Consider the following 21,646-nt stretch of genomic DNA (forward strand, 5'->3'; position numbering starts at 1 on the left):
TCTAATATTGTATATAATAAATATTCTTCATCTTTCTTTATACTTATACTCTATTTCATTAATCGTCTTTCATTGTTAATTTTCTAATCTTTGCATTTACTCTCAAGCCATTTATATCATATATCCCAAATTAAATAATATTCTGTTTCTTCTTTGTCTTTAATTTCTATTGTCAACCTATTCATCTCAGCACATTCTAATATTTTCTTTATTACTGTTGGAAGAAACATCCTTCTGGGTTCTGCTCCAAGTGGGGAAACAGACACTGGAAACATGGAGACTGCTTGGAAAGATGGTTTAATGGTGGACAGGATCACATAGCCTGAGTTCCTGAACAGAAAAGGGGCAGATACAGTAAATCCTCGGGTTTTTATGCTCTCTCTGGCTCTGCATTTCTTGGGGCCCCGAAAGAGTATTCTGATTGGTTGTCAGACTCCCAGGGGGTGGGGGCCTTGCTGGCTGATGGTCACATGTGCTTCCCAGGTCACATGTGGTGAGTTTCTGCTGCTATTGTGTAGAGGGCTAATCCCATCTTTGGCAATTCCTACTATGGCTCTGCCTGAAGGAGGCAGATCTTTGTTATGTAGAATAGACTGGCCCAGGCCTTAATGGCCCATTGACAAAGGGTGGGGGGCAGGAAGGTGGGAGCTGCTTTGTCTGCAAAATATGCTTCTCATATTTCTCATCCAGGGAAATATAATATTCTGCCTTTTTCATATTTCCTAAAATATTTCACTCTTCCAGGAAAGGGGTGGGTGCTAACTTCCTACAATCCCTACTCTTTTTTTTTTCAAAACGTGAGTTTTGAAGCAAGTTCTTGGCAAAAGATTAAAATTGATCACATCAGGGAGGCTTAATGGGTGCTTTTAATTTTCTAATGCAAAGGGGAGGCATTGATAGAGGCAACAGAAAAGGATTCCTTTAGTGGCTCTTGAAAGCTTTCAACCATGAAGGTCTAGCAGCCAGGGGAAAAGTTCTGGTAAGAATTTTATAGTATCCAATTTTCCATGCCAATTAATTTCAGACTTCAGATATCACTTTCTGTGAGCTTCCAGTCAGGCTTCAAGCAAGCACATGTCCCAAAATTTTTCACAGCCATGATTTTCCTTTAAATTGCAGACTGCCCATTTCCAAGGGTTGGTTACTGAACCTGCCCTAGCTCTTACTGTGGTGCATCCAGGATTTGTGAGTCCAAATTGAGGTTAGCCAGTGTACAATATCCATTCCTTTTTTTTTTTTTATTTATTTATTTTTTTGGGTGTTACACATAATGAGCCCTGGGATTTCTACTCATGAGACCACCAGTGCAATATATCTTCCTTTACTGGGCAACTGGGCAGCATCATTTGTAAGTCACAGTCAGGGCTTGGGTTTTGGAGATCACTTTTCTGCTATCTCTTCAAGTGAGGGAATTGCCTGAGGGGTATTGCTTCCTTCCCCATGGAATTAGCAGGGAGATAAGACTACTTGGACTTTTAGTGCTACAGAGCAAAAATCAATCTAGGAGAAACTTTGTGTGGAGGTAAGTGAAGGAAATAGTTTCAATCTAATTCTGAATAGTGTGTGTCTCTCTGTGTGTGCATGTGTATGCAGCTACTTTTACAATACAGGCAATACAAACATTTTGGACATATTTCTCCTCTCCACCAGACAGAAATCTAGAGTGTACATAACTTGCTGTGGCAATCACTCCCAAATACAATTCTTACAATAAACTGATTACAATATAAATGAGACAAGAAAGAAAACTTTACAATGAATTTCCACCCTCCACCATAGTCTTTCCAGCTGTCTTCTGAGGATTGAAAAGAGTCTTTTGGTCTTTACTTGTACATCTCAGGGTCTTTTCTTTCATGTCTGCTGGTAAAATGCTTGGTGGTAAGGCTGGTCAGTCAGGCTTGGAAAGATCTGCTCCACTCTGGTTGCTGTGCTGACTTTCAGTGGAGACTGGATTCAAACCCAATTCCTGGTTCAATCAGATGGAAGGTCTCCTCTGGAGGCAGCATCTGGATCCATGTGCTCTGCTTCCACAGTTTGCAGAGTCCTTTGTGCAGGGCTGAAAGACATGAGAACAGGGTCCCCTCCCCCCTTTGTGGGTAATCTTCTCAGGAAAGGCATTGTAACAGGATTACAGATGGGGGGGGGGGTTAGATGGCTTGCAGGCAGAGTTTGAAAAGAAACAATACAACAGTATTGCAGTTACTAAACAGATAATGCAGTTTCAACAAAATGGAGACACAACAAATAGAAAAAACTGGATTCACATGCTTCAGGAAAGAGATGAACAGGTAAACCCATTTAAACACATACAGTAAATGCAAGACTGATTTTTTTCTTGTAAACAAACTTAAAACGTTTCCTCATAAACTTGAGTTGTTACTTTAAGATACAGAGAGGGAAGGAGAAAAAAAACCAGAAATAAAATGTCTCCTTACTCTGTCTTTGTTGGCCAGACAAACACAGGGCAAAGGCTCTTTCTTTCTTTTTTCTCTCTCTCCCCCATTTTCATTGCTTCAACCTTTTTTTTTTTTTTTTTCCTAACAATTTAAAATTCTTGTCTCTAGAGATCAGATACATTTTACAGTTACAATTACCTTGAGGGCGCCCAAAGACACACACACATAAAACAAAGAAGATGAAGAGAAGAAAACAGAACTCTGAGATTTCACACACACTGATCATTCCCACATAAATCTCAGTTAAATTAGGGAAGGCACAAATCTTAAACATACCACGTGGTTGCATAGAAGACAGAGAGACAAACAAACAAACAAAACAAACAAACAAACAAAAACCCAACATTCCTATTTATATATTTCCCTTTTCTTTTAAGTACCTTTATTTAGCCAAATTTGTCTCCCGGTGTTATCTCTTAGCAAAGCCCATTTTTGACACAATTTTCCTAATTTCCTTTTATCCATGCCCCTCAATATGGGCACCCGCCTGGCGTCCCAGGCCGCGAGCACTTCTTCCACAGGGGTCCCCGCCACCCGCGAACTATCGCTACCTATGACCCTTTCCTTTTCTCCAGAAGGATCACTTCGACTTAGCCGGGTGGCACGCCGTCAGTTTTCAGAGAAAAAGCTCTGGGAAGGACTTCGATTCCCTTACGAAGTATGGGCCCCTTCCTCTTAGGGAATCGCCGTAGTTTTTCGGATCCAAAAAGGGGATCCGGGAGGACCTGCTGACCCCAGCAGGTGGTACTGGCACCTCCTCTCACACACACACGCTCGCCCCGTGTCTGGGCTGGACAAAACCGGGTTTCCCTTTCACAATTTATTTCCCCCCTTCACACGCTTGGCTTTCGCTCGGCTTCCATTCCTTTTAAACACAAAGTTCCACATTTGGCAACCCCCCCTTGCTTTCTCTATCCTACCGGTCATGGCTCAGTGGAGCTAGCAGTAGGCAGAGGTGCGGCTAGAGGTCGCTCAAAGAGGTGAAATCAGACTGTTTTCCAGGTGGAATCCCACACACACACTTCCTCCTTCCCTTACAGAAGGTCCTGTGCTCTGGCAAAACCCCCATGCTCTCCAGACTGTTAGTCTTTCTGCGGCTAGGAAATGCACAGAAAAAGCAAGATCCAGCTGTGATTGGGAGAAGGGCCTTCATTCACACACATGCAGGCATAAACAAATTTCCCATGCTTTTCCATACTTTAAGATCAAAATTTAGAGGTACTCACCTTCTTTCCAAGCAGCCTTTGAGCTCAAACTCAAAACCCCTTTAAACCTAGTTCCAAATGGCCAAGGTCCAGGAAAACATACCCACAGACTCAATGGGTCTGCTGCTAGCAAGGGAGGCTTACCTGGGCCTGGTCCATTGGTTAGGTTAGCTTGGAGTCCCACTGGCTCGCCAATTGTTGGAAGAAACATCCTTCTGGGTTCTGCTCCAAGTGGGGAAACAGACACTGGAAACATGGAGACTGCTTGGAAAGATGGTTTAATGGTGGACAGGATCACATAGCCTGAGTTCCTGAACAGAAAAGGGGCAGATACAGTAAATCCTCGGGTTTTTATGCTCTCTCTGGCTCTGCATTTCTTGGGGCCCCGAAAGAGTATTCTGATTGGTTGTCAGACTCCCAGGGGGTGGGGGCCTTGCTGGCTGATGGTCACATGTGCTTCCCAGGTCACATGTGGTGAGTTTCTGCTGCTATTGTGTAGAGGGCTAATCCCATCTTTGGCAATTCCTACTATGGCTCTGCCTGAAGGAGGCAGATCTTTGTTATGTAGAATAGACTGGCCCAGGCCTTAATGGCCCATTGACAAAGGGTGGGGGGCAGGAAGGTGGGAGCTGCTTTGTCTGCAAAATATGCTTCTCATATTTCTCATCCAGGGAAATATAATATTCTGCCTTTTTCATATTTCCTAAAATATTTCACTCTTCCAGGAAAGGGGTGGGTGCTAACTTCCTACATTATCATTTCCTCAGAGGGTATATTTCCATTTTTCCAATTTTGAGCATATATATTTCTAGCTGCCGTTATTACATTTAGCATTAAATATTGGGTTTTTTTGCTATATTTCTCTGTTAATATAACTAACAGAAATAACTCTGGTTTTAACTCTATTTGCTGCTTTACCATTTCCTCTAACCATTTTTTTATCCTTATCAGCAAAAAAAGGGGGGAGATTATAATTTTGATAGACCACTGAATTATAACCTGGATTGAAAAAAAAATAACAGAGGTAACTACATAAAGCATAGATACTTTAGCGGAATTACCTCAGATTCTCCATGCAAGACTAGAGCATTCAGAACAGTTTTAAATAAATCTTCATAAAGCCGGGATAGGCAACCTTTCTGCAGCTGTGCTTTTTAAATATGTATCTTTTGACAGCAAGAGCATCACCAGAAGAGGTGACCCTTGCTGTACAAGAGCTTGGGGATTCTTTCTGGTACCAGAAGCAACCTGTTATTTGCTCCTTCACAATCCTTCTACCAAAGAGTGCTTCTGCCTTTACAGCATCTTGTAGGAAGTTAGCACCCACCCCTTTCCTGGAAGAGTGAAATATTTTAGGAAATATGAAAAAGGCAGAATATTATATTTCCCTGGATGAGAAATATGAGAAGCACATTTTACAGACAAAGCAGCTCCCACCTTCCTGCCCCCACCCTTTGTCAATGGGCCATTAAGGCTTGGGCCAGTCTATTCTACATAACAAAGATCTACCTCCTTCAGGCAGAGCCATAGTAGGAATTGCCAAAGATAGGTTTAATCCTCTACACAATAGCAGCAGAAACTCACCACATGTGACCTGGGAAGCACATGTGACCATCAGCCAGCAAGGCCCCCACCCCCTGGGAGTCTGACAACCAATCAGGAAACTCTTTCTGGGCCCCAAGAAATGCAGAGCCAGAGAGAGCATAAAACCCCGAAGATTTACTGTATCAGCCCTTTTTCTGTTCAGGAACTCAAGCCATGTGATCCTGTCCACCATTAAACCATCTTTCCAAGCAGTCTCCATGTTTCCAGTGTCTGTTTCCCCACTTGGAGCAGAACCTAGAAGGATGTTTCTTCCAACAATCTTTTTCTTTTCTTCCTTACTGTAAAAAGATAGAATGCCTTGTACTGCACTATATCCCTTCCCCAGAAGCTTTGCTAACCTTGAAATTCAAACAGTTGCCTCCTTCCATTTGCAGTTCATGGAAGTTGGCTAAACTAAACAAGAGGCCCTCACTCCAAGAAATATTTTTGTTATAAAGGCCTGTGAATATTTGGCCCTTTTTAATTGGCTTGTTATTACCTGGAAAGAAGGGATGAATGCTTGGGAACACCCCAGTAACCGACAATACTCAAGGATTTCCATTCTGTGAATACATTCTGTCCTTGCGAACTGGGAAAAGGCCTGGCTGAAAGAAAAAAGCAGATCAAGAATTGAGAAGCAGAAGCTAATTTCATCCTTAGAGCCCAATTTATTCTTTCCATCAAATTCTGTCTTCCACAGAAGTTGGAGGATAAAATTAGAGATGCTGGCAGTCTAAATGGTAGGTGATTGTTTAACTAACTTAAAAACTAATGGGCAATTAAGCTTCACTGAAGTATTACTAAAATTTCATTATTGGATATTTTTCAAAATATTAAAGAAAATGGCACATCATGTCTATTATGCAAAATAAAAGGTAAATCTCATTCTAAAAATTGGAATCTATCTTTAATGTTTCTTCCCTATAAATACACTATAATTAATAGACTTTAAAAATAAAACTGCTCATGACAAAAATGTGTTTCCTGCTAGCACTGTTTGATTTTTCTCTGTTCCTCTTCATTCAACAATATGGAGGCTTCATTTTTGTATCATTTTTATTTTATTAAGTCATCTGGCACTGAACAAGTGAAAGACAATACATTATGTAAATGCTTTAAATAAATGCAACATTTTGAGTTTGTTTTGGTTTCTTCCTTTCCTTTGTGTCTGCTTCATGAAATTGAGACTTAATGAATGAAAATATAAAGCAAAGTAGAAATAACAAATTTGGAAGACCTCTGTCTTATGATTACTGTGGAATGGGGAGAATAGAGATTCTTATTATGTAATAAATAGAATTTGGACTTTGAGCTCTCTTTCAGTGGATTCACTGCCCACCCAACTCCTGTTAAGTTTCCTCTCAGCAAATAGCTACAGCTTCCCAGACGGATGTATTTATAGGCCAGCTGTCTCCATGGTTTCATTTTGAGTGCCTAAGAGTTCATTTACAATATAATGGAAAGCTGGAAGATACAGGGAGGTTGTTTCTCTACTCCTAGGTGGAGCTGTTGCTTTACTTATTTTTTTTTTTAGAAGAAGTTGTACTTAAAGATTAGGAAAATTTAAGAAATGGGGAAGTTGCCTTAAATGGAAAAATGGAGGAAAATAATAACAAGGGTTGCCTTTGGATACTTCATTGTTAACTTTTGTGGAAGCAGTAAGCAGAAAATCTGGTTTCACCTAAGACTCGATTTCTAAACACATGTGATTTCACAGAAATTACTTTAAGCGACTCCCAAGAATTGGTTACGTGTGTTGCTTGAAGATGCAAGGTGTGTTTGGCTTTGTCATACTAATAAGGCACAACCAGCTTAAAGGTGAAATGAATCATTAAACACTTATCCTTGTTATCTTGCCAGAGCGCTATTAATATAAGTGGAATTGCTGGCTCTGTAAATTGGATTTTTAACCTTACCTGTGCCTCTTAAGGTGAATGATTACATCAGCTGCAGTGTTTGCCTTATCTTACAGGAAGCTAGCTTCAACAGGGCACTTTGGTACACTGAAGTTCAGATCTCTACCTGTCTCATCAGCTAGAGAATCACTTATATGTGCCCACTCAGAATACCAAACACTCTCCTTTCCACATTGAAGCTAAAATTAATTTTAATCTTAATATTCCCTGGTCTGCCCAATACTTGAACTTCTCATCAGCATTTGACATCCACACTGAATGCTAGTGAAATCAGTAGCTGGTGAATCACCTGTTTCACAGAATGATTGCTATCTTGTAGTAGCTATACTTTATGTAGCAAAAAAGAAGGGCTGGGGCACTGGAGAGGAAATGCATAAATTATATTTCTATATTCCAGCATATAGGATATGCTTTTTTAGACAGTTAGCTAATATTTATTATTTGGAATAATACTATTTTCTCTCAGTGCTCTGTCATTCTATTTTATAGGTACTGAAGATAAGTGCTCTGCTTTGTTTTATTAATACTTTTATACAATCTGATTTTATGAAAATAATTCAGAACCAAATCCCATTACATTTAGTAGATTTACTTCTAAAGTAATCACAGGCTAAATTCAAATATAGTTATCAAAATCAAAATGTCCAATTTTGCAAAATTGCCTAGTTCCAACATTTCTTTTATGCTTTCATTTCAGATCTATTCCCTAATTCAGGGGCATTCACTTTAGTCTGGTTTATAGAGTATAATAGGGGGAATGAAAGATTGGTGTATGGTTAAGGGAACTTAGTTTTAACAAAGAAGGGATGACATGATAGCTGTCTTCCAGCATTTGAGAGCTGTCACAAAGAAGAGATGATCGACTTATTCTCCAAAGTTCCTGAGGGCAGGACAAAAAATAATGGGTGGAAGCTTGTTAAAGAAAGAATTAAGGAGGAATTTCCTGAGAGTGAGAACAATTACTCAATGGAACAGCTTGCCTCCCAGAGATGTGGATGCTCCATCACCGGACAGTTTCAAGAAAAGATTAAACAATCTTTTATCTGGGATGGTATAAGTTCTCCTGTCTTGAACAGAGAGTTGGGCTTATCTTTACATCTTCCAATATAGCATGGAACACTGCAGCTTGGCCTAACTGCGGACTTCCAGTGGTGTGGGACTTCAATAATTTTTGACTGAAGCAAAGGTCAAGTCTGCTAAAGATTTGAAAGCTGAAATCCCATATACATAAAATCAGAGTTGGAAGGGACCTTGAAGGTCCTCTAGTCCAACCCTCTGCTCAAGCAGGAAACCATATACCATTTCAGGCAGATGGCTGTCCAATCTCTTCTACAACTTTTGAATATAAGCAGTTTCACTGATTGTTATCACTATCAGGAAAGTTCTCCTTAGTTCTAGGCTGCTTCTCTCCTTGATTAGTTTCCATCCATTGCTTCTTGTCCTGGCTTCAGGTGCTTTGGAGAATTGACCCCCTCTTCTTTGTGACAGCCCCTCAAATATTGAAACATTCCTATCATGACACCCCTAGTCCTTCTTTTCATTAAACTACCCAGGCCCTTCAATTGTTTTTCATATGTTTTAACCTCCAGTCCCCTAATCATTTTTGTTGCTCTTCTCTGCACTCTTTCCAGAATCTCAACACTTTTTATATTGTGGCAACCAAAATTGGATGCAATATTCCAAGTGTGGTCTTTATGTGGCATTATAAGTGTGGGCATTATAAAATGGTACTAACACTTCACAGCATCTTGATTTTATCCCTCTGTTAATGCAGCCTAGGACTGTGTTGACCTTTTTGGCAGCTGCACACCACTACTGGCTCATATTTAAGTGGGCTGTCGACTAGGACTCCCACTTAAATATGAACCAGCCTCAAGTCGTCCCCCTGAAGTAGAGATATAGAGTACAATGGTATATAATGGATATAGATTTATCTGTAATGATAACTGATGTGCTCCACCACAAACAATTATAACTATAGTATCTGGAGAAGAAGCTGGTCCAGTATAATAATTGTGAGATACATTGACAAATGTTCAACCAGCCTGTGACCTAATATGCATCTATTAGCAAATGATATTGTTTTATTCCCTTTCCATGGCTAGCTTTCTTTGCTGATTTGTTGAAGGCATAATAGCAATCCTAAACTTAGTTCTAGTTCCTACTACATGAACTAGTTATCTTCCCATCCTCATATACCATCTCATACCACCTCAGTAGAAAATGCTATCTTGTCTTCAAGCACCATTCAATATTGTTGGGTGTGCTTCAGGTCTGCTTCAACTTGAAATCAGTACTAAGGCTGCTCATGGGAATTTTGAAAGGGATAAGCGGCCTCAGTTTGGGAAAGAAAAGTATATATATATATATATATATTTTTTTAAATTAAGCAGGAACTTCTATTTCTTGTTCACTCACCTCTGACTACTTCCCAGCAACACCATATAATCTGTTTGAACTGGATAGTGGCCAAAAGGGACATTTGCCATCAGGTAGCAGAAGTGAGCAGCTTCTATTAACCCTTTCCCAGCTGAATAGATAAAAAGGCACACATTAATCTATGGGGAAAACATTTAAGAATACAAAATGCATTATGATTGTTTTAAGGAAAAGGAAGCCTTGTGAGAAAAGAGAAGATTCACTGCAACCTTTTTGTAGCATTAAAATGCACCCACATTATCCCTCTTTTAAAGACATGGACATTATAACAGTTTGCCAGTCCTATATAGTTAAATACAACAAAAGTTCTAGTTTATTTATTGGTTCGATTTATATGCCGCCTTTTTCCGGAGACTCAGGGCGGCTTACAATGCGTTAAGCAATAGCCTTCATACTTTTGTATATACCTGCTTAGTAGGGCTTTCGGCCCTCACCTAAGCGGTGTTCTTTTTTTATACAAAGTCAGCCTATTGCCCCCACAAGCGGGTCCTCATTTTACCTACCTCGGAAGGATGGAAGGCTGAGTCAACCTTGAGCCTGGTGAGATTTGAACTTGCAGTAATTGCAGGCAGCTGGTGTTACTTAACAGTGCTTTAGTCTGCTGCGCCACCAAGGCTCTTATATGGTTGCCGACTTCATTGATCGTTTCTGATATTATTATTGTTTTTTCAGGCAGATGTGGAAAAAGGAGATAAGACAGGAGGAATTATATGAGAAGATCAAGTGAGGATCAAAGGTTCGGCAGAGGGTTGACATCTCTGTGATTCTTCCCACATAGCCTTTCCTCTTTAAGTGATTCCTCCATTTGTATGCAGCTGAAGTATTAAGGAATGCAGATTCAACTCCTCTGGCATTAGAACTGGAAATCATTCCACCACCACTCACCCCACGTCTGTATGAATTTCCTCACCCAATGTGTCTCCCATAGTGATGATAGCTCTGGAATTCAGGTCCAGGTCTCCTCCTTGATTAGACAGCATGACAGCCAGGTGTGGCCTCCAGTCTCCCCACTTCTCATCTCCACAAGACTATAGTCAAAAAGGGGGAAATTACAATGTACAAAGGAGATAAAACATCACTATTTGCTCAAAGTTGTTTCCTCTGCATGGCATAAGATCAGGAAAAAATGCTCCAAATGTTTGGGAAGCAAACCAATGTGTGTGTGTTGTACCACTTTGGTTCATGCATTTAGCAAAACAACATTAAACAAAACACAGAGGATATCTGACTTGAAGCACAAAGAAAATATATAATCTTTAAGGAAACCTTCATCAAGTGCCAGTGCTGACATGGCAACTCCTAAAATGCTCGGCCAGCCTAGCCAAAACACAGAGAAGTTTATTTTCCAGCTTTTATTCAAGCAGCTTACAGTATATGAGGATCTCCCTCCTTCAACAGTAGCCAAGTAAGGTAGATTGGGCAGAGGGAGGGAGAGAGAGAGAGGGGGAGAGGGAGAGGGAGAAAACTTCAAACTACCCCAGCAAGCTTCATGGTTGAGGGGGCACTTGAATCTGCTTTCTTTAGTCTGACTCCAACACTAATGAGTCAGTCACCTCACTGACTCATTAGACTGGGGAGGGCTGACCTGAGGTAAACTTTCAGCACATTTTGGCTTCTGAAGTATACCAAAGTTTCTGGCCCCATTATTGGCTCCCATGTAACAGTGGTTAACCTTTGACTTCATGGTTTCTTTCTCAGCAGGAAATCTTCAGATTGCTAGAGAACTTGGCCCAAGGAACCACATATATTTGGATGCTCATAAGAAAACAGCAATAATGCAGCAAGAAAGGGGGCAATAGCAGAACAGTTTCTCCATGAGAATTCTCAAGAGTGTTTCATTCAGACTATCTCCACCCCAGTAAACTCATTCTTTCATCAACCTATACTTTAATTTGCCCTGATCATCCAGCAAAGGCAGAAGGTAGAATATGCACTTACATAGAATGCAATGCAACCTGAAAGAGATATTCCTATCAAGGACACTGGAATACAGGCTAGCTATATCTGAGGCAATGTCCACACCCTCATTTGGTTGGTTAGGCAGCAGCAGACCACCCCTTTCAGAAGAGAAGGGACATATGGCCCAAAAACTGGCAGGCAGAAAGAGATACCTAGAATGCAGTAGTGGGTTTCAATTTTGTTTGCTACTGGTTTGCTCGTGGGCATGTGCACATGCTGTTTCTGCACATGGTCAGAGATGTCCGGGTGGGTGGGTGAAGCAACCCACTACTGCTAGAATGGCATAATTTCACACTTTAACACATTCTACACTTCTCTGTTCAGCTGAAGGTCAGACTGCCAGATCCTAAGTCCCAGTCTAAATATGAATCAGCTGATTCCAATTCAGCCTTGACACTATTGATTAACTATAGTCACTTTTGGTTTAGACCAGGGGTGTCAAAATCACGGCGGCATTACGTGACGTATCAGGACTTTTTTCCCCTTTGCTAAACCAGGCATAGGTGTGGCCAGCATGTGACCCATCCAGCCCGCAGGCCAAGAGTTTAACAGCCCTGGTTTAGGCCAAGATTATTTTTAATCATTTCCAGAACATAGCCAATAAATTTAAGACATAAATTTTCCACAGCAGTTTTCAGGTATGGCTAACATGTCAGTCAGTTAAGTAGCTTAACTTATTTAGCCACCAAAGAAATGAATAGAATATAGCTGATCATTTCTTAACCCACTGCCTTCTGTACTGTAACTTATGCTTTCTCAAGCATTGTCAACAAAACTGGTCAAGTTCTAGATTAAAATGTTAGAATAGAGAAGGTTGGTTATTGGATTCTACCGATCCAATAACTATAGTAAGTCTGGGTATCCTAGCAATCCATAATTGTTGCTGGTGTCAACAAGCTATTGTCAATATTGACAGCTAGAAAAAGCTGAGCAATCTTCCCTGCTGAGCCTTGTAGACATTTACTAGAATTGCACATATGCCATGCCTACACCAATTATGGCATCTTCAGATGTTCACATGCACAGAGGTGGCAGGAAGGAGAAAGACAAAAACAGTAAGTGATTCTAGCAATCCGTTTAAGTGCCCATTCTTAGTTTAAAAAAAAAAAGCTTTGTTTTTATCAAAGTCTAGTTTTGGATTCGTCTAGACCAGAGATGTCAAACTCATGGCAGTGTCACATGATGTATCAGGATTTTTTTCCCCTTCGCTAAACCGGGCGTGAGTGTGGCCAGCACGTGACACATCCAGCCCGTAGGTCGGGAGTTTGACAGCCCCAGTGTAGACTGTGGTACTTCTCTACTTTATGCACCCTAATAGATGCTTTGTAGCATTTCTGCCCTGCTCTCCCTGCACAAAGAGCCCATGACTCCAGTGACCAAGAGGATTCCACCTGGTCCTATCAAACTGCTGCCTTAGGCTTGGCTCCTCCATCTAAGCTGCCCTTCATTGTCCATCTTCACTTGACGATCTCCTCGCCTCAGGTCCATCCTGCCTAGGCCAGATACACAGGACCCATGAAAGCAGAGGGGCGGAGGCAGAAACCAATACCAAAGATGCCTGGGGTATCCTTCCAGACATGAGCTGGAAAAGTGTCTGCAGAGGATCGTTGGAGGCCAGTGTGTTTGTGAACCTGTAACAGGACAGAATAAATCATTTTGTCAGACATGACAAATATGGGCATTTAAAATATCAGCTCACATTGAAGAAGTAGCAAAGCATTCTACACACCCAGTCAGGATCCAACTGTAAATCCTTGGGTTCATCTTGCTTGATAGAAAGAGAGCATGGCCCCACAGCTGGTTCCTCATAGCCCAGTCTAGGGCTTCCTATGAGCAAGCAAACCATAATCAAAACTCTTGACATCTACCAACTGCACCCTACTCTATCCCATACTATTATTTTCCAGTGTGACTAACAGTCAAAGTTCATGGCAGATGAGAGCTAGCCTAGATATCAATGGTCTCCAATGTGTCCCATGGACAGGGTAAACCTCTGTCTAAGTAAAATGGATATGAGAATCAAGAAAACATAGGGAAATGTTATTGCCCTAATATTATAATCCACAGGAAAAAACAAGTATTAGCCAGGTATTAAGCAGAACCAGATCAGCAACTTGAGATTCTTTAAGATCTGAAAAAATGGACCTGTGGGTCTTTTTCATGCAGAGCAGGCTGTGTGCTACCCTTTGAGGGGTTGGAAATTCTAGATGTTTCAAATCAACTAGCAAGCATAGCCAGTGGCAAGAGACTGTGTAAGCTGTAACCTTAAACATGCAAAAGACATCAAACTGTCACTTCTGAACCAATATAATCATTTGCCTAAGTATTCCTATTGTAATTTAGTTTTTTACTGTTTTTTCCTCATGAAGGAGCCCCAAGAGCTATATAAAAATAATAAAAACAATGTTCCATGAAAATAATTTGACAAAAGTAAATAATAATAAAACAAAGTTCCATAAAGCAAGACAATAAAACCAGTGGAGTACAACACTTTAAAATAGAGTTTAATTAAAAGACAGTCTAATAGTGCTGTACTTCTCAATAAAAGCAATATATTTCTCTGAGGAAATATATTGTGTCTGATTTGCATTCTCCCTGTATTTCTCATGCGAAATGAAACTGTGGATTCACAGACATATGAGTAATCATGAGAGGTTATAACGATATGAGTGTGATCCAAGGCTCTATGCATATAATCCCCTCAGAAAGCAAACATGGAGACGTAGCTCTTACTTTCTTTCTACCATAGAAAAGGAGTTTGGTGAACTTCTCTATTTTTTGCTCTAGTGTGCCAGCCATTGGGACCATCTCCCCTGTGAGAAGGTCCACATTTCCACATCCAGGCACTGGCCATTCTTCTCCTGTCAGGTTAATCAGGTTCACCCGTGGCTCTTCTCTTTTGTACTTTTCCTGATATTTACGATCTTGCATCAGCAGCTCAGCTGTATCTGATCCCACCATGGACTGCGAATGGGAAGGAGAAAACAGCACACATTAGATGAATTGGAAGATCAGAAATATCAGGGCTAACACAGCAAGAAAAGGGGCAGTAGCAGAACAGTGACAGAACAGAACCATGGGCATTCCCAGAGTATCTCATTAATTTGTTTTTAATTTTAACATTTTACTTTGCTGGAAAATAAGCCCCCCAAATTCATGAAAACCAGATTCAAGAACTGATTTCTCAATCGTCAAATCTGTGCTTCAGATTAACTCATATACTTTACTGCTAGAATTTGAGAATTAACATCATTTTAATGTCTTCCAAAAGCTATCTCAGAAGATTTGGAAAGGGTTGAGGGACCCGTTATTGATGGAGGGACGTTTCACCAGAGGGACAGCCCATATGTTTTCAATACGTTTACAAAAACGTATTCAGGCCCAAGAATGACCACAGTCTTTCCAATGTCAATAACACAGCATTGGCAATATTGGGGTAAATGAGGAAAAGAAGAGAGTTCTCAGTCTTCAATCCCAGTAACTATGTCAGGTCAGAAATTGGTGTAATCATCAGACACCCCAAGGAAGCGATTAAAATACTGCAGATCTGCAGACTATATTCAGTTATGGGGACAACCTACCCGCCACCCAGAAGAATAGAGATTCATCCTGTCTGGACTGAATTCATCATTTGCCATAACCACCCAGGACTGTCCTCCTTTATACCTACTCCATTTTGTCGGCAAAGGAGGAGGAGGAGCTTCCAAAGCAAGGCAGAATCTCGTCCCTGTTTAGTTGTCAGGTCACAGCCAGTGGCTGCTTTGCGTTGACAGAATGTCATCACATCCATCTTGTGCAGATCTTCCCTGAAAGAGAAGAAACGAAGACCACAATAATAATATAATTAAATCTCAGCAGGATTTAATGCATGTGTGTAATATTTGTGCAATTTTGTATAAGCAGTTCACAGAAAAGCAAAGACTTGTTCTATATAATCATTTATGTCACCTTCCCTGGCCTAGAGAACACCCATGTTTCAGTTAACTTCCCCACACACAAACACACACTTTCCTCCTGATTCTTCTGCCTCATTCTCTGCACATTCTCTGCCGTTAGCCATTTTTGTGCCTCCTCCAGATCTGTCACCCCCTTTGATGAGTATTTCATTCCCAAAGCTGAAGACTGATTCCTGGCTATTCTTGTCACCATTCCTCTTTGATGAAATGTCAGCCAGCCATTCTGGACCATTAGCCAGTAATTATAGACTTTAGAAAGACTGCTCTGCCAGCTCCCCTAACGGGAACTTCTGGCAAGCCAGCAATCTATCCAGCATCTGGAAAGCAAAAGTACGGCTCATCCCTTTGAACTAGCTACAGGAATAGGTGGTCCAAGTAATCACATTCTCCAGAAAATAATAAAGAAATATGTAAAGATCTCTTTCCTTTTCCTACGTTCTCTCCTTTTAGTCTTCTGCCACATAACTAAACTAGGTGGATTACACTGCAATACTTTCTGTGGCTCACAATGTATTAAAAACATCTCCAAATCATGTAAAATACATATCAAATTTTGTCCTAAGAAAATGCCATTGTCAACTCTGGAGCCATCTTTGAGCATCTTCAGGGTTGCCACAGCGAGGCTGGCTGGAGCTGTGGGAAAGGGAGGGGGGAGTAGAGATAGCTGAGGGGGATATGTAGCCAAAATAACATTCTTTCTTCTGGGAACCAAGGACACTCTCACCAGCACCTGGAGAGGTGTGGAAAGGAGACATACAGGGTGGGGAGAGAGACCTGATTGGGGCATGTGATGGATGTGTGTAATGTGGGGAAGAACTTTGGACTTTGAACTGGGTGGGGAAAACCCGAGGGACTTCAGATTCGGGTTTTCACCAGCTGTGGCAATATGACATGCCTAATAAATCTATACTTTGAGGAACCCTGACTTGGAGTCTTGATTTCCTATGGGCTGTTACTTGGAACCCTGACAACCATAACAAAAGGTCCCCTTAAGGTATGGGATGCCTGAAGCAGAAAATCCCAATGTTATCTTTTCTTAGTCACCAAATTATCATGAGACAGAATTATTTGTCAGAATGAACAAGAATTGTAGAAGCTTACTGCCATTTTAACCACCCTTTTAACTTTCAGGACAGCACTTAAGACCTGGATCGATAGATGGCTACATAAAAGGTTTAATTAAAATAGTATTGTACTGCACCCATTTACATATAGTCCTCCACTTACAACTGTTTGTTTAATGACCATTAAAAGTTACCATGGCACTGAAAAAAGTAATTTATGACTGTTTTTCACATTTATGACCATTGCAATATCCCTGAGGTAACATGATCAAAATTTGGACGCTTGGCAATTGGCGTGCATTTATGACGGTTGCAGTGTCCCAGGGTCATGTAGTCTTCTGACAAGCAAAGTCAATGGAAAAGCCAGATTCACTTAATAACAATGTTACTAACTTAGCAACTGCAGTGATTCACTTAACAACTGTGACAAGAAAGGTCATAAAATGGGGCAAAACTCACTTAACAACTGCCTTACTTAGGAGTGGAAATTTTGGGCTCAATTGTTGTTGTAAGTCAAGGACTACCTGTATTATTATGGACCTGACAAAGGGGATCTTCCAAAGTTTCCCCAGAAATTCTTCCATTTTGTTACCCTTAGTCCAAACTTCGCTGGCTTATGTGGCTGCTGTTTGAAAGGGCAAGGGCCAACCTATTCCCCTCAAGTCTTGTACCTGATTAGAGGTCCTGGAAAAATTCTCATTGTTTCCTGCTCAGCAGTGTCATGTAGAATAATCTGTAAAACAGAAGCAAGTTCAGAGGCCTGGCTTGCTGATTTTGGTATGGCAAAATTGTCAATAAATTATAATGGCCTGGTTCACTCATAAAGAATGGATTTATAACTCGCACTAAGCCAAAACAAAGAAACTACTTTATAGTTTAGAATTATGTGCCTACACTCATTAAGCCAAACTATAGTGTAGCCAGCATGCTACAGCACACTGGTTTAAGTCAGCAGAAAGTCAGAAAGTATATGCCTTTTGCAAATCTATCTACAGGTGGTCCTCGACATACAACAGTTCATTTAGTCACCATTCAAAGTTACAACAGCACTGCAAAAAGTGACTTTTTCACACTCACAACCATTGCAGCATCCCCAGGGTCATATGATCAAAATTTGGAAGCTTGGCAACTGGTTCATGACGGTTGCAGGGTCCCAGGGCCATGTGATTACCTTTTGCAACCTTCTGACAAGCAAAATCAATGGGAAAGCCAGATTCACTTAACAATCATGTTACTAATTTGATACCTGGGGTAATTCACTTAACAACTGTGACAAGAAAGGTTGTAAAATAGAGCAAAATTCATTTAACAACTATTTTGCTTAGCAATATAAATTTTGGGCTCAGTTGTGGTTGTAAGTTGAGGACTACCTATACTCTGGTTCCCTTTCCGTGGTACACTGAATTCTGACTTTATTGTTTTCTAAATAAATGTTCAAAGAACTTTGTATTTCTTATGTCAATTTCTTTGATCTAAAAGGGTATCAGAGCTTGCCTGATGGTAAATCTAAACTGAGCCCAAAAGCCACAGTTAAGACCTCTGGGTTTAACTTTGAGGTGGAAAAATTTAGAATCATGCTCTTCCTAACTCAAAGTGCAGACCAGTTCATCTGGATCTCCACAGTCAAGTGGGTTACAAAATGCAGTTTGCAATATAGACTTTATTTGCCTGCATAACCTCTGCACTCTCCTTCTTTCAGAGCATTTAATATGTAAGCTGAATGCTGAAAAGTCTATTGGATGTTTTTGCCAAACAGTTAGAAATTGAGGGTGTCTAGAGAATGCATTATAACAGAGGTGGGCAACTATGGCCCTTTTATGACTTGTGGACTTCAACTCCCAGAATTCCTGAGCTAACATGGCTGGCTAATGAATTCTGGGAGTTGAAGTCCACAAGTCATAAAAGGGCCATAGTTGCCCACCCCTGCATTATAACAACCATGTTACCTATAAGAGGAATGATGGGAGGTGCTTATAGAAAAAAAGATATTTATTAGGACACGCTCTTTGTTTACTGGGAACAAATCAGAGAAGAAAGTAAAACCAAGGAATAAGAAACAAAGAGCAATCAAATAGTGCCACAGTTCCGATCCCATGTAAGCAGATATGCAATATCGTATCTTGTTTCTAAGGGGCAAGTAGAAGTTTACCTCAAGGCTATGTATCTCAATAAGAGCAGGTTGTCCATCTGCTGGATCATTTGGACATCCTCGGACCAGCTGCCCTCCAGGTCCAAAACACAGAGGTACATGAGGGAGGGTAAATTTGGGAGAGGTCACATGGCTAGACATAGCTTGGAAGTCTTCGGCTAGAAGACAAAAAGACAGTCCTTTTACTGGTGGGCAAATGGCCTAGATCACGGGTGTCAAACTTGCAGCGTCATGTTGTCATCATGTGATGTTTCGAGACGTTTTTCCCTTTGCGGAGCTGGGGTGGGTGTGGCTTGAGCATGACGCATCCAGCCCAAATGACACCCCTGGCCTAAATGATAAACTACAAATATAAATATTCCCAAACCTGCTCTACAAACCGTGTCCCAATGTCTGTCTATTCAGAAATCCAATCCAATGGAAAATAAACTGATAGTTACCAAGTTGGATTCTAGTCCAGATTCCTTGAACTGTGGCATTGATTTATATGTGATTATGGATTAATGACAATTGATTAACTGATAGTACGATATTGTTACTGTGCAAGTCTTACCATGTATAGTGTATCAAAAAATGTACTGATTTTTAGGTTGTTACTATGGGCATTTTAATGTGACATTTGCAAGGTGCCATGAATTTATACAGATTTGGCAGCATTCAAATTTGATCAATCAGTCATTATTTACCAGGTATCCAGTTTTTGTAATTACAGAAGTATGAGACATGTCCTTCTGACATGTCCTTAAAATTAGGTACAATAGAACAGCTCGTAGTGGGATTATGTCCATTAATCCATTTATTTCAAAAATGCTTCCTCTCAAAACTGAAAAGGAGAGTGATAATATGATTCAGATTTTTATGCAACCCTGCCTCAAATGCAGTGCCCACCTTCTAGGGAAACAAAGGAAGGCATCCTTTGGCCCCTTGTCATGCAGAGATCATGGTGATCTAGTATGTGTTGATTAGAGCCTTTGAACTGCTCAAGACCACACTACAGCAATGGCTATAGTTCCATATGTACAAACTCATAATCATATACATTTTGTAGAAAGAGCCTGGGAGAAATATGCTTTTAAAAGCCAAGAGCATATGACTGTGAAATGCAAAACATTGTTTCTGCCAATGATTCACCATTCCAAGCCAATCTGGGCTGCAGAAATCCAGATGATCACTAGATGACAGCAAAAAAAAAAAAAAAAAAAATACAGAACGTTCTATTTCTTGGCTGCTATCTAAAAGTCATCCCGATTCTTGTAACTCAGATCTGGGAGCCCTATCCATAGCTTCTCTCACTGAGATCTTTTCTCTTCAGGTGCACTTTGATACCCAGAAGTCTCTTTGCTTGGGAGAAAATCATATGGGAAGAGAAACTACAAGGAAGTAGTTTCAAACTACTGGCAACTGATGGCTGGCTCTCTGCTTCTGTACAGCTACTTGGCTTTACAATGTGAGCATCACTTTTTCTTTTATGTGACTGGAGCCATTTCAGGTTGTAGAACATTGAATCATTGGGCTGGAAGGAACCTTAGAGGTCTTTAGCCCAACCCTGTGTTCAAGCCAGGAGTCCTTATACCATCCCAATCAAAGAGATGTCAAGATATTTTTTAAAATCTTTTTTTTTAATTTTTCAATTTTTTATTAAACAAACATTAAAAACATTGGATATAGTGTGACCATCCCGGTCTTGTCATATCTATATCTACCTATCTATCTATCTATCTATCTATCTATCTATCTATCTATCTATTTATCTACTGAGGTTTTCGCGGGTGTTTGTATGTAGGTCTTTGGTTATTTGGGTTTTCTCCCGCATAAAATTGGAGGTTTCTTGGCAACGTTTCGACGAAGTCTCATTCGTCATCTTCAGGCTGGTGTTCTTGTCTTCGTGCTTCTAGGAGCAATGTGTGTGATCGCAGCTGTTTCTTCCTTTTAACTGCCAGTGGGGATGTGAACTGATTGGGTGGGAGCTTGGCTGTGCTCTGATTGGATGGGGGGGTTGGCTGTGCTCTGATTGGCTCGGTGTGTGTTCTGTTTAGGTGGGGGCTTGGTTGTGCTTGGGTTAGTCTGAGTAGCAGGGGGATTTGAGCTGGTGAGCTGTGTTGCTGTTGTTTGGCTTTGTGTTCGTGGCCGTGCCACCTCTTCATGGTGGGTGTCAGTCTGCTTCATGTATGGATTGGAGGGGTTTAAAGTGGCTAATGATGCAGCTGTGGTCTGGCTTCTGATCCGGGGTCGTGCCTCATCATCAGTGTGGGTTTGAGTCTGCTTTCTGCGTGGATGTGTGGTGGTTACATCCTGTGTGGCTCTCGTGAGTGTGGTGTCATTCTTTGTGTTGGGGACACGTTTGTCAATAAGGGCGGGTTTCCACATGGCTGGTAGGCGGGAGGTATCATCTCATTTATTCATGCTGTGTGGATGTTTTTCTATCTCGATGGCTTCTCTGATTATTCTGTTGTTAAAATGTTCAGTTTTGGCGATAGTTCTGGTCTTTTTAAAGTCAATATCATGTCCTGTGGCTTTGAGGTGTTGGACCAGGGAAGAAGTTGGTTCCTCTTTTCTGACTGAGTTATTGTGTTCTTCAATGCGTGCACTTATTCTTCTGTTGGTTTGTCCGATGTATATGGTGGGGCAGACGGTGCATGGGATTTCATATACTCCTTGATTTTCTAACTCAATTTTATCTTTGGGGTTTCTTAGGATGGTGGATATTTTTCAGTTTGTGCAGAATGCTGTTTTGATGTTGTGTTTGTGGACGATCTTGCTGATTTTGTCTGTGGTGCCTTTTATGTATGGGAGGAGGGGTTTGTCGTTTTCTTGTTCTCTGTCTTGGATTTTAGTGGGGGTTTCTTTTTGGATTAGGTTGGTAATCTTATTTCTTTGGAATCCATTGGATGTTAGTACGTTAATGAGAGTGTGTAGTT

The 21,646-nt window shown here is 40.8% G+C and overlaps 1 protein-coding gene across 1 annotated transcript in view; it reads right to left on the bottom strand.

Annotated features, from left to right (window-relative positions):
• The window catches only part of SEC16B (SEC16 homolog B, endoplasmic reticulum export factor), a 77,162-nt gene that overhangs the window by 34,972 nt on the left and 20,544 nt on the right, over positions 1-21,646 (bottom strand). The window contains exons 7-15 of the mRNA XM_070940933.1: positions 18,729-18,886; positions 17,251-17,312; positions 15,230-15,365; positions 14,293-14,523; positions 13,289-13,386; positions 13,109-13,190; positions 10,511-10,628; positions 9,580-9,691; positions 5,745-5,850 (exon numbers count right to left, since the gene is read on the bottom strand). Coding sequence (XP_070797034.1) covers positions 5,745-5,850; positions 9,580-9,691; positions 10,511-10,628; positions 13,109-13,190; positions 13,289-13,386; positions 14,293-14,523; positions 15,230-15,365; positions 17,251-17,312; positions 18,729-18,886 — 1,103 coding nt within the window. The remainder of the gene's footprint in view (positions 1-5,744; positions 5,851-9,579; positions 9,692-10,510; positions 10,629-13,108; positions 13,191-13,288; positions 13,387-14,292; positions 14,524-15,229; positions 15,366-17,250; positions 17,313-18,728; positions 18,887-21,646) is intronic.

Source organism: Pituophis catenifer, unplaced genomic scaffold, assembly GCF_029215685.1.
Source record: "Pituophis catenifer annectens isolate HBS135680 unplaced genomic scaffold, rPitCat1.0.hap2 SCAF_3, whole genome shotgun sequence".
Taxonomy (NCBI): domain Eukaryota; kingdom Metazoa; phylum Chordata; class Lepidosauria; order Squamata; family Colubridae; genus Pituophis; species Pituophis catenifer.